Below are 13,398 nucleotides of genomic sequence, written 5' to 3' on the forward strand. Positions count from 1 at the left end.
TGCACCATCACTAACTCTTTCCCTTCTCATCTCTCACTTTGTCATCTCATAGGTTGGTTTCAAAGCTTAGCACCCAAACTGCTAACAGAGAGGTCATTAGCCTCATTGTGCTTCACGCTGCGAGTGATTAGCAGCAGCAGCCACAGAGATTAAGCTGGGAGTTCTCCAGTGTCACAATGCGACGGAGCGGGATTCACAGTGTTGACCCTTTGATCAGTGACAGAGCCACAGAACGGGCAGCCAGGCGGAGATTGTGCTGATGGCGCGGGGCCTAATCTCCAGATTATCCGTCATGCTGCTCCAGTGTGCACACACAGCTAATTAAGAGATGGAGTTGTGTGTTGCAATATCACATCACAGGGGTGCATTATTTAACTCCCAAAACTTTTTAAACTGCCTTTTATGTAACAGCACCTTATTCATTCACTCTGGCTAATTGGTTGTAATCAGAGAGCGATGAGGCATATCAGCAAGTAATTTTCAAGCTGTCAAGTTGGCAAGAAAGTTCATCACAGTATCTTTTCAGCAAAGTTCATCGTGGATGTTATGAAATATTTACAAATGTCAATCTTGTCTGTTTCTGTTAAACATTGGGGACATTCAGGGCAGACTGGAGGAGTAAGTGTAACTGTCTGTATATCTCTGAAAGCTGTGTGATGCACTCCAAGGTGTTTCCCACCAACTAATATATGCAACTTCACCAGTGGTGGAAACATTTGAGTTTCCACATGAGTACATTTCCTCAAGTACTGTACCTGAGTACAGTATTGAGGTACTTTTCCATTTTCTGCTTCTTTCTATTTGTAGTTTCCAACATTTAAAGGCAAATATACTTTTAACGGCACAACACTCTTTTGACAACTATACTTCTGGTTACTGCATTGCAAAAAATTAAACCTATTGGCTTGTGAGCCCTAACAGAAAAACAGTGTCTAGTTGGGTCACGTATCCATCGACAGAGATATTTCTCTTTTGGACATTTTCAGATGGTTTAATTTACATAACTGTTCTCTACATGTTAGCTTTGCAGCAGCAACTGTCACGACCGTTTGCTAACCCACCACCTAGCTAATTATATTACTAGCCGTGCCTTTGTTTCCTCTCTATCATTGTATTTGTCATGGTATTGGAATTTTCCAAAATTGCATACCCTGCTTTTAAGTAAAGTGTTTGTTCTGCAAATGTTCATTTTGTTTTTAATCAATCTCTCTGAACTCCTGTTCCACCTCAGGACAACAGCATCCGGTTTGGTATGCAGGTTAATTTCTCTCTCAGTTACAAACATCTTTTTTCTCTGCACAGACTGAACATGTTCTCACCTGAAGGATAATCAAGAGTCTACATCTGCTTGCAGCTGGGCCTGAAGAAACACACTACTCACGCTCAGTGTTGTCCCTGTGTGTTCAAAGAGAGTGCAATTGAGGCTGTGCTTGGACCAAGGTCTGTGTGTTAAATATGGGAGACCAGAGATCAGCCCAGCCCCTACTGCTTTTGCTGCTGTCCCTGATGCTCCTTGCCAGGCTGTCACAGCTGTGGGCCTTCCCCTTCAGCCCATCCCTGGACCTGGATGTCACTCCCAGGACTACTGTCTTCTCCAAAGGTGAGGGGCAAACAGAACCTTTTACATTTTAACTATGATGTGAGAGTGAGGCAAAGATACTGTGTGAGGTAAAAGAGAAATGTGCATGCCGGTGTTGTCTAACAACAGCAAGAATTTAGTTAGTGTAGTGTCAGTCAACATGGTCAGCAGTTGGAGATGCAGCAGTTAAATCATTAAACACACAGTACACATATTTTTAGATTCAGTGTGACTTACAATTTCTGAGAATATCCTTTTCTCAAATGCCCATCCAAGAAATGTCCATAAATCCACTTAGAAATCATAGAAAAAAGACAGAACTTTCTTTCTTTTTCTTCCAGTAAAAGTTGTCTATACAATCATGAGTACATTGCAAACAGGAACTGTTAATAGCTACAGTGCCAATTTGCCAAATGTTAACAAAAACAGGTAAAAAATAACCAGGCTCAAGTGGCCCACTACTCTTTAAATCCATGGGAACATTATACTTTCTAGTTTTTTACATGCAGTACCATTCATAGTAATGTGGGGAGGGGAGGGGACACAGTGTCAGACTTTAAAAACCCATGTTCTAGATGCATCCATGCAAACACACATGCACAAGCCTGCTAAGCACTCACCTCCCTGTCCTTATTTGATGGTGCTGTGTCTCCTTCTACCCCTGCCCATTAAAGAAGTGGCACACTTTTCGAAGTTGGCCCTGAAGACAGCTCACTTCATGCTCAGAGTTATTAATCGCCTCTCTCAAGCCCTGTCCTAGATCACATGGCTCAGCAAACACTTCTAATGAAACAATAGACAAGAGGCCCTCATAAAAGAGGACCTGAACACAGAAGGCCTGATTAGTGTCCATGCAGAAAATACTGCTGAATAGGTGTATTTCGGCAGAGAGTGGGTATTTACACACATCATCAGCACCTTCCTCTCCACCACCTTACCCCCCTCGCTTGCTACCAGCTCACCTTTCCCCCCCCTAGCTCCTTGCTCCCCATTACTGCGGCAGAGGCTACCACTGCAGCTGCAGCGAGAAGGGAACTCCGGCAATGGCAGACTGATGGGATGGCTGTGCTCTTACCTCCACCCCTCTCCTCTCTACTCCTCTTCAGTCCTCTGAGGATGAGTATTATTAGAGGAAGGGTGGAGTGAACAGGGACAACTCTCTTGCCAGCCGAGCTCTCCGTTGCAATGGCATAAGAACTGTTGAGAGTGTTGCAGCGTGAGATGATGCTTAGGAGATGGGAGGGTATGCTGCTTGACGCTCTGAATCCCAATCACTCAGTGATGAGAACATAACAGAGGAGGAGCCACTTCTTAGTGTTAGTTTGCTACTTTTTGGTGCATTTTCTTGATCCAGCCTTAGAGGGATTGGTGCAAAAATGAATATTTTGTTTGAAGCTTGCTGAAGAAAAATGAAAAGTTCAAGTTTTGCTCCACAATCAGTAGAGAATATTTATGAATAAACATTCATGGCAGAACCTGCAGCATAAAGAAAAAGACGGGGCACTACTTTTAAATATGCTATTGCTGTTTACTGCAACCATTGGTAGCTGACAGCACTGGACTGGTTACTAATGTCAGTATTTATCGATCAAATGAAAAGGACATGCTCAATTAACTCTGAAGAGTTCATTAGATGGGGCAGCACCTATAACTCATTAAGACTCATTAAGCCTCATTAGGTAAGTTTGTAAGTGCATCATTGTCTATTCTGAAAGCCTCCTTCAAGTTGTCACACCTCTGGCTACTTATTTACACATCTCTAAGTCTGACTCTGCCTCTGATCATAAATCATACATACTCTGCATACTGTGGGCTCTTTTCTGTGCTGCAGCCAGAGTCAGTCTATCATCACAGCTTTTATTTTTCTGTTTGCCCTCGTAGAAAGTTGTCCTTGACCTACTTCTTCATCATCAGGGGAGCCGTGTGAGTGCATGTGAGAGTACAGAATGTGCACGTGTGTCAGCATGCGTTTCATCAGGTCTGAGTACACCATGTACGTGTGTGCTCTATGTGTGTGTGGGGAGAGGGCTGTTTGGGCATGCATTTAGTCACATCATGTAAAATCTGCGCCCCCTGTCAATTTCTCAGGGGGGGAGGTGTGGAGACTGCCAAGCACCTCATAAAGAAGATATGTCTGGCTAGGTGTGCAGTACTGAATATGGAAATAGGATGGATGTTGTATGTGGGTGTCACTACCTATGGGAGACTCCGTGGGAGGATTTAAATTATGTTTCTCAGCTGGGGTGAGGGGGCGCTCATTAATTTACAGTATGCTTTGCAGATGGCCTGCTTGAGTGGGAGTACAAGGACATGCTGTATTTGAGGGAGTTCAGATTACAAGATGGAAAATGACACAAGATGACTTCATGCACTCTTAAAGAAATCTTTAGGTACAGGTGGATTGAAAACCCCACACACTAAAGAAGAAAAGAAAAAGACAGGATCCAGTATACTGTAACATTTTATTCACAAATATACTACTTTAGTAATTAGTATTCTCATCCATTATGTAAAGCTGCATAAATAAATATTTTATCATTAAATGACTATAAAATGACGAACCCACAGAGAATTATCACTACAGTTTTAGTATCTTTCAGCTCATTGTTTTGTTTTTATTGCCTGCAACCTCAAAATTGCAAAAAAAACAACAACAAAAAACCCCAGAACAAACAGCAACAGGCTCTGTTTTCAGTGAAAAAGCTCTGATAAACCCAATTTACACCATGCTACTACCATGCTCAGCACCAAACAGCAGACAGGGAAAGTTAGCAACTAGGTGGTTAACACGGTGGAGTATTTAGCAGCTATAGAGCCAGATATTTCCCTCAGGATATGGAGACCAAACACATGCTTGTAAAAGGGGAAGTTAGTATGGGACTTAAAGTCGAAACCCAACGACACATGAATGTGAATGTTGTTCCATGTCTGCTGAATGTCTAAATAGGCAACTGTTTGTCACATGTTCACCATGTCAACTTTAAAAACTGATAATATTGTGTGCCCTCAAGTGGACAAACAATCAAATAATGCAGGTTTAAGTCAGTCCGACTAAAACTACACTCAGAAATTCGCCCCCTAGATGAGATATTGTAGCGAACTGTATAGGTATTTATATCTGGGGTAATTTGCTGGCTAATCTAACCAGCTAACAAATAGTTAGCTAACCTAACTACTAGATGGCAGTGTATGTAAATTGTTATCACTGCAGACAAGGTCGCTATCAGAATATTATTTTTCTTATCTTGCAAGAGTGGGGCTAGGTTTCGAACTATTGGTTGGACAAAGCAAAGACATTTGATTAGATTGTGCCTCTTTTTGACATTAATCATCAATGAAAATATTTCTTAGTTGCAGCATCAGTTATGTGTGTAGGTCAACTCAACTTAGATTATGTTCGTAGGTTCAAGAGACACAGTTGCTGTTTCTCCCAGAGGTGAGGTAAATGCTTGACTGTGGTCTGAACTCTGCTGTTTGCCCAGGGGGTCCCTGCTTTGGCATTTTCTGCCTCTGCCACCAGACCTAAAGTAATGCGGTTGTGAAATATTGATGCACTGTAAGTTGTCTGTTGCTGCTATGAAAAGCTGAGAGGGCAAAAGAGGCCTTGGTAGTAATATTTCTTAGTGTTAGCACTATTATTGTTGTGGTGGTGGCGGTAATAACCCTGTCAGCTTGATTCTTTTTTGTAGATCATGAGTTTTCTTCAACCAGCATGGTAATTACAGCGTCAAGGAGAGCGGCAACTTATGGTCACCAATTTACTGTTCAGTCAAGTCTATTATTGGATTTGCAAACAGCCTGAGTGGCTGCATCTACTGCCTATTGAACACAGAAAACATTGATGATTTACTCACATTATCAGCTTGGCTTCAGCTGCTTTAACTGAAGTAGTTTAATATTTATCTCAGCTGTGTGACAGCATTCATAGACCACATTCACTAACAAAGACAACACCAATATTAGATTTCATAGTGGTTTATTATGATGAGTTTTTTAGTTATGAAAGGAGGGGTCGAGAGGGGAGGGATGACAAGAAGTTGAGGTGTGTGGGATGAAGGGGTTGAGGATGGAGGGATGAAGGGGTCAGGAGAAGAGGGATGAAGGGGTCAGGAGAAGAGGGATGAAGGGGTCGAGAAGGTTGTTTAGGGTTTGGTGGCCGGAGCAGCTACGAACCCGAGGGGTTGAGATTCAGGGTGGGGTTCCTGTTGTAGAAAAAGACAAAATGATTACTCGGCAGATTTATGGATTTTAGCGTGCATGTCTTTCATGGTGGGAGGAAGCCAGAGAGCCCAGGGGACACCCACGCAGACATGGGGAGAACACGCAAACTCTGTACAGAAAGGCCCGGGCTGAGCGAGGTCTGAACTCAGAACCTCCTGCTGTGAGGCCGCAGTGCTGTCCACTGGACCACTGTGCTTCCCGTTAAAAGAGGTGAACAAGCAGGGTTTGGGTGGGAGGGATGTGAGAACTGAGAAACGAGAGAGAAAACATGTTAGACAGCTTATATGCGTGAGTGCATGTGATTGGATTTGACAGGCACAGGTGGATGAAATGAGTGAAGTACGGGTGGCTGATTGGAGGAATTGAAAGCACAGGTTGTCGAATAAGTGAGAGAGGCGTGGTCCTGTTCCTGTAAACGTCAGTTTACATAACTCCATTTGCTTTTGCCCTTTTTATTTTTCTCTCTGTAGTGACGTTTCATGCTTTGGACCCTTATATCCACTGAGACCTTCATGATGCTTTGATCTTATTCCCCTCAGATAGTGCTGATGTGTGATTCTGACAGGATCTTATTGGTGATTCACTGATAACATCTAGCAAGACCTGAAATAACACAGGGACTGTTTGTGTGTGGGGTTGGTGTTCTTTTCTGAGATGAAAGTCTTGGCTGTCTTTCATCTCATTCTGCAGTCTCCCTGGTTGAACAAAGTCCTACAAAAATTTTGGATCTGACACAAGCTCTGAAAAAGGTGTGTTTGTGTCATCATGAGACATAAACATGCCTCTTTGACGTGGTGCCTAACAAGTGATCTCTCTGACAGTGGTTGACATCTTCATTCATGAGGAAGTTATTACACACAGCTGACTGGGAAGTTCCTATTTTTCATAAAACCATGAGATTCCTGAAAAAATGGGTTGATTTTCATATTAGAGTAGACTTTAAGTTATGTATAAATATTCATGTATTTTTTTTAATTCTCATTTTTAAGGGGTTAATTAAAAATCAATATTTTTGCATTTACCTCTAGTGGTATCTATCCATGTCATCCATGCCAACAGTGATTTTATTGCCAAGATTTTGAGATACAATCCGAATAGACCCGAGGATAATTTGACCCGATTCAGACAGAACTGAACTGGCCATGTAAAATACTTGTTACTGTTTGACTGAGTCATAGTTTCACCACCAATCGTAATCGATACGCAATTAATGCCTAATACAATTGCAATAGGAAATGGAAAAATTTTAAATTGTTTTTGTTTTGTCAGTTTTTTGTTTTTTTTTGTAACTGTTGGAAATCAATAATTCTTGCTTGTTGTTTTATATGTTGCTTTTCTAAAACATTTTCAATATACATGCAACACATACAGGTGTATAAAAGCAACAGTCAGGCCATGTAAAAGTAAATAAAACAAAGACAATAAACCAAACCACATCATTTCATCACGACATGCAGGTGCCCTTTCTCTTTCTCCATTACTTAACATTATATTAAAATATGACTATATCTGGTTAAATATGTTTTCATGTTGTCTCTAATATTCCATGTCTTAATAATAATCTCTGCTGAGATTAAAAAGATAAATTTTCACAACAGTGGCCAAAAATACTGTAGTGTAATCTACAGGTAACCATAGCAATTATCAAGTTAACTATCTTTAGAGAAAACTGATCTAACCAATGGGTTAAATTGACAACAGACAAACTTTAAAAAGTACAAGTTCAAATTCGAACACTTTAATTTGAGCTTTCGTATTTGCCTGTAGTGACTGGCAAAAGTATAAGCGTGAAAATACACTTTGATTCGTATACTTTGTCTCTTTTTTAGCATACCAGAGCACCCAGTTGTGTCTTTTGTCTTACATAATACTTAGTCACGTTCATTGACTCTTGTGCCTGGTTAAGAAGTGAAGAGATGCTTATATAATGTGGATAGAGTTGACAACAACTGACAGTTCTGACACTGTCCAAAGAAGTTAAGTCAGTCTTTCCTTCCAGCATTTGTTCCCAAAATTATTTTTATAAGCACGTGTGTGTGTGTGTGTGTGTGTGTGTATGTCACATGGCCTCCATAGTGGATCTAGTGATCAGTGAGTCACATAGGAAGCCACGACTGTGGTAGACACACACACACACACACACACACACACACATACAGTGGATTTACTATCATCTTGGGCCCCACATGAAGGATTACAAATATGTCTGAGCATGAGTGCACACATTCTGGACGTGCCACCTGTGACGGCTCAGTGTTGAGACACAGTCACTCTGGCAAACTCACAACACAAACTCCTTAGATCCTCTGAGTCATTGACAGAAATGTCTTTACTCTTTTTAAGGTGCCAGATGAAGGATGTAATCAGTGTGTGTGTGTGTGTGTGTGTGTGTGAATCCAGTGGAAGACCTGACAGATGTTTCTGAGGGGCAGTTGTTTTGACCTCTTCCCCTCATTGAGCGATGTACTCTGAACATTCACACAAACAGGTCTGCCTTAACCCACACACACACACACACACACACACACACACAAACAAACAGACAAATGCACAAACACACACACACACAAATGTACATGCATACAGAATGACAACAGTAAATAGAAACCAGCCAGCAGACTGAGGCTTCTGGCACATCTCAGCACTCTGTTGACTTTCCTCATTGATTTTGCAGCTAAGTACAAGGTACTCTGTGTGTGTGTGTGTGTGTGCGTGTGTGCGTGTGTGCGTGCGTGCGTGCGTGCGTGCGTGCGTGCGTGCGTGTGTGTGTGTGTGATCACAAAACAGTGGCTACAGGGAAGAGTAGGTCAACATCAACATGGGTCTGTTGCTAATGTACAGTAGTATATTCATGACCATGCTAATGCTGCTAAAAAAGTTTCAACTGCTGTGTTTTTATGTTTTCATTTTGGCTGTTTCTATGTTTAAAGCTGCACTAATCAATATTTTTATAGTAACAATGTATCAATTGACTAAATGTAATGTGAAAGAGGCTTGTAGTGACGAACCCATAAAGTTATAAAAAGAGACTGCACTTCTCCTCCACTGGACAGAGCGTTTTAGCCTCTTTTAGCTTACAGCTGTCAGCATTACAGTTTTGATGTCTTATCAACCCTATACCCATCCACAGCAGGCTATATTTAGAGACAAAACTGATTAACCAACCTCAACCTGCCGGCCCGCACAAAACAACAGACAGACAAAGGGAGCAGCTAGCTCGTGAACATAGCGGAAAGATTAGCAGCCAGATATTTCCATCAGGATAGCAACTCAGAGATAATAAGAGTGTGACTCTCATTCATTAGGTGGCCAGAAACATGACTCTAAATAAATGCTAATGTTGCTTCATGTCTATTGGATGTGTCAATGGACAACTGTTTGCCATCTCAACTTTGTAAAATGTAATAATATCAGTGTTTACAGTTTGTTGAGCTGCCCCCAAGTGGTCAACACATGAATGAATGCAGCTCTTAGCAGTGAAATAGCCAAGTTGTTTTGAGCCTAAACCTAACCGAACCCTAACAATAGCATTTTAAGATCAGAAAACAGTTTTATTGTTGAAACAGCAATGTTGTCCTGTCAGTAGGGCTGTCAGATCAGAAAGGTGTCACTCTGCAGGGCATAAATCAATTGCATATTTTTTTATTTAATTTGAACTGTTACCAGGCTGACTGTCATGTACTGCAGTTAACACTGACTATGGATAAGTACCTCATACAGCCCCACTTCAAATCCCACTCAAATCCCTCTAAGTGATTTTTATTCAGGCTTCATGTGGTTGTGTCTATACTTTTTGCAAAAGCTCTGTACTTTCTGTTTGTGTTTTGTAGTTGTGATTCAGGTAAAAAAAAGAAACCAATTTATTTTATTTCTTCACAAATAGCTGAGAGATTGGTTTTAGAGCAAAGCTGTGATTGCAACCAATTGCTTTTCAGACAAAAGTGAACATTGGTTTTCTCTTTCATACATCTGGGTTTGTCGTCACCAAAGATTGAGGGGCGTCAGGTGTTTAAAAATGTGCCAGCAAGTCAGTGTTGCCTGCATAAAACAACACACAGGTCTGAGATCAAGGTCGATGTGCCTCTGCTGCCTTGGGGCCTGGGACATTTTGTACGTCACCATGGTCCCTCTCATCAGCCCTGTGTTTGTTGTATCATGCAGACACTATTTTTATAAGATAGAAACCAAGGCTTTTTTGCTCACTCTTAGATGACTCACAAGTAGTGGGCCTTCTACACTCCCTTGGGCTGTCGTTGTGTTTGCATAACTTGTTCTTTAAAACGTGATCTCGGAGAATACTCAATGTTCTGTCTATGAGGATCATGTTTTGTTGTTAAGGCATTTGTGTGTCTGTATGTGCATGTTTTTGCATTCACTGTCACCCTCTGCTCTTTGTCAATGCATGTCCCATGTATAGATGTGTATTTGTATGTTTTTGTGCGTGCAGAGGGTGCCCTCTGCCCTGCTGCGTGACTCCAGCCCCCTCCTGCCATAGCCCCCCATCCTTCAGATGAATCCCCCCCCGGCGTGTCCTGACCTTTGGCTGTGTCAGACGAGCTACTCATTGCTCACTCAAATCTGAGGCTGACTGGCTAGGAGAAATAATAGGTGACTCACAGTCTTATTTGTGGATTTTATTGAAACTTACAAAACGTTTTTGCTATTGTTGCCACTGTGGGAAGCAGCAGTGACAGTTCTTTGAAGGTTTAGTTCACTAGGATTGAACTTCAGCACAAATAATGAATAGAGTCAAAGCAACACAAAGACTTTGCTAATTTCCAACGGGATAGTTTTTTCAAACTGGAACTTATGATACAGGAATAATCGCTAAGGATAATTGTGGCTTCATACAACTTGGGTCTTATTTTATCAGTTATGATAACAGGCAGTTCACAAAATACGAGCAGTCAGACAGGTTTTAAACAAAGTCCCAGTTTAATAAGGAGAGACTTATTCGAAGAGTACGTATTTATTGAGGTTAGCAATAGAGAAAGACTTCTGCAATTAGACTTCATTGATCTGAAGCATCCTCTTTAAGCACTGATGCTGAAGGTGGAGGAGTAAAGCAGATGGTTTATCTCCAGATAAAGTAAAGGAAGTGTTTGCAACCTGTCTGATCAAAAAGTTGTAATGCTATCACACATCCATTTGGCACAGTGGGGCTGTAATTCAAATGATCACAACCTAAGGATCATTTTAATTCTTTCAGCACTCTATTTTTGGTGAAAGTACCATGAGACCAAGGTTGAGATGATTGACTATCATTCACTTTGTTAGAGGAATCAAAGGTAAGACAACATTTCCTGTAAAACGTGTTGCTTCTGCCCACAAATGGATGTTTGCTTCTAACATCCCAATCCTGATGTTGCTCTACATTAGTTTGTTCACTTTTTTAGTTTACATGAGGACAAACATGTCACTCTGAAAGTCTGCCTGATCTGGGCCATAAAACAATTTCTCTTTACAAAGTGAGATACAGAGGCTTACAGTATGTACACTAATGGCTTAAAATGAATGTTTGAAGATTGATGATGAAAATGGCGTATTTCTTAAATGTCATTGCTGTTAAAAAATGCAGAATTGGTGTTTTGTAACTTTTGTGGCGAGTTGCCTCCACCAGGAGCTGTATGTGTAGTGTTCTTCCCAGATGTCATGCCTATAATCAGTCTAACAGGCATGACAGAGCCGGCATGAAAATACCCCAATTATTGACCAGTGAGAGGGTCCCCGTGGTTTTCTCGCAGTCAGTGATAGAACTATCACTAAAGACTGGCAGGAAGGAAGGTGTGCAGTAAGAAAAACCGCAGCAACTGGAGACAGTCCGTCAGCAATCGCAGAGCTACTGTCATCACCCAGTGTGTCCATGTGACAGTTAGACAAGCAGCCAGTCATGTGGAGAGAATAACGCCTCCCATGTGATGTTGGGGGAACTCTTAACAGTTTTCATTGTGTTGTATTGCGCAAGATCAAACACGCTAGGAGACTCGCTGTCATCCTCATTATCATCATGGTCATTGCGAATAATAGCAGTAAAAGCCTTAGTAATACTGTAGTTGAGATGGTTGAGGTGAGTCAAAGCCCTGAAGGATTTGTGTGCCTGTCTTCTTGTGTCTTTGTTTTGCATTGTAAAGGATTCCTCTTTTGGGAGTCCCTTTAACTGGTTTGGCAGCTTTTTCTGACTGTTAACAGAAAACTTGTAATTGTAAATGTCTTTTTTTAAATCTTGAGTGAATGGTAACTGTATAGATACTGTATGTGGGTTCTTCAATTACCATCCTTGCAAAATGTCTGTGGACGTGTAGGGCTGGATATTGCAACTCAGTACCTTTTTGCTAACAACTGAAATGTGTCACGTAGTACCTACTAATGAACCGTCAAGTACCAAAAGTTGCTTTATCAGATTCTTGTTAACATATTCTTTGTTGATATAGTTCCTGATTTAAAGGGGAACTCAGTTAACTCAACACAGCTGACTCAGTTTGATAGTCATGAATAGTATTACTCAGCCAGTGAAACCAGTAGTAGGCTATAATGTGTTTCAGGGATATTGTTTTTAGGGCTGTTGAGTTTTGCTACATTATACTGGGAGGGTTTTATAACATTTGGTCTACCCTCATTAACATAACATAAACATTACATAATTTCAAATTATTACCATTTAATGGCCTAGCATTGGCATATATCGTTGTCATTTGCTACTGAAGCGGCACTAAATTGGTTCTGACCCTGCTCTAATTCAATACTTTTAACTGTAATTTATGAACTGTGGAATATAAAATAGCTTGTTGGCTAATCAACTATATACTCTCAACAGTTACAATGTAATCCCCCAGCGCTCCCAGCTGCACTGGACCCTTTTCACTCTGTCAGGCATACAATGAACAGGAGAACAGATGAACAGCGACAAGCGTGCTGGCCCTCACACCACAGTAAATCGATTGGTGGGGGACAAATATAGGTTTGTCTTATTACTGGATGCTGGGATGTGCTGCCACCAGTTCGCAACAGAAGGAAAACAAGGAGAAGGAGGTAGAGAGGATATGTGGCGATTAATATCCCCATCTGCTCCCTGCTGACTCATATTTCTCAGTGTAACAGCGTCGATATCTTCACTTATTGTGTTGTTCTCTGATGACAGATGTCTTCTCTGCATTTGCAGTTTTCTTTTTCTGTATTTCATTTATTTAATCGGACATTAATCTCCTCTTGCATCTAACTTTTAGTGCAAATCAAATCTCTGTAAACCTACTTCTGCACAGATCTTCCATACACATGGAAAAAACAATGCCCTGCTTTTCATTGCCTCACAGCAGCAGAGCAACCTGCCCCCATTTCTGAGGTGGTACACCGGAGCGTGTTCAAATATTTAGTTTAGTGCCCCAGGCCAATTATTTTGTGATGGATAAATAATCTGTTTGTCTGCACCAAGGATGAAAGATCAACAACCAAAAAACATCCAATTTTACAGTAGTAACACATGCTATTCAGTGACAGAGCTAGCCCTAATTTGGCCCACTTACTGTGTGAACCTCGCCCCTCCATCACCCACACACACCCACACAGACACGATGCTGTGGCAATGCTGCTGATGCGATTTG

General features: G+C 41.3%; 1 protein-coding gene across 1 annotated transcript in view; it reads left to right on the forward strand.

Moving 5' to 3' along the window:
* Positions 1 to 1,361: 1,361 nt before the first annotated feature.
* Positions 1,362 to 13,398, forward strand: part of sema4gb (sema domain, immunoglobulin domain (Ig), transmembrane domain (TM) and short cytoplasmic domain, (semaphorin) 4Gb) — a 30,122-nt gene continuing 18,085 nt past the window's right edge. Inside the window, exon 1 of the mRNA XM_046068703.1 lies at positions 1,362 to 1,600. Within this exon, the coding sequence (XP_045924659.1) occupies positions 1,456 to 1,600 (145 nt within the window). The 5' untranslated portion in view covers positions 1,362 to 1,455. The remainder of the gene's footprint in view (positions 1,601 to 13,398) is intronic.

This window comes from Micropterus dolomieu, linkage group LG14 (genome assembly GCF_021292245.1).
Source record: "Micropterus dolomieu isolate WLL.071019.BEF.003 ecotype Adirondacks linkage group LG14, ASM2129224v1, whole genome shotgun sequence".
Taxonomy (NCBI): domain Eukaryota; kingdom Metazoa; phylum Chordata; class Actinopteri; order Centrarchiformes; family Centrarchidae; genus Micropterus; species Micropterus dolomieu.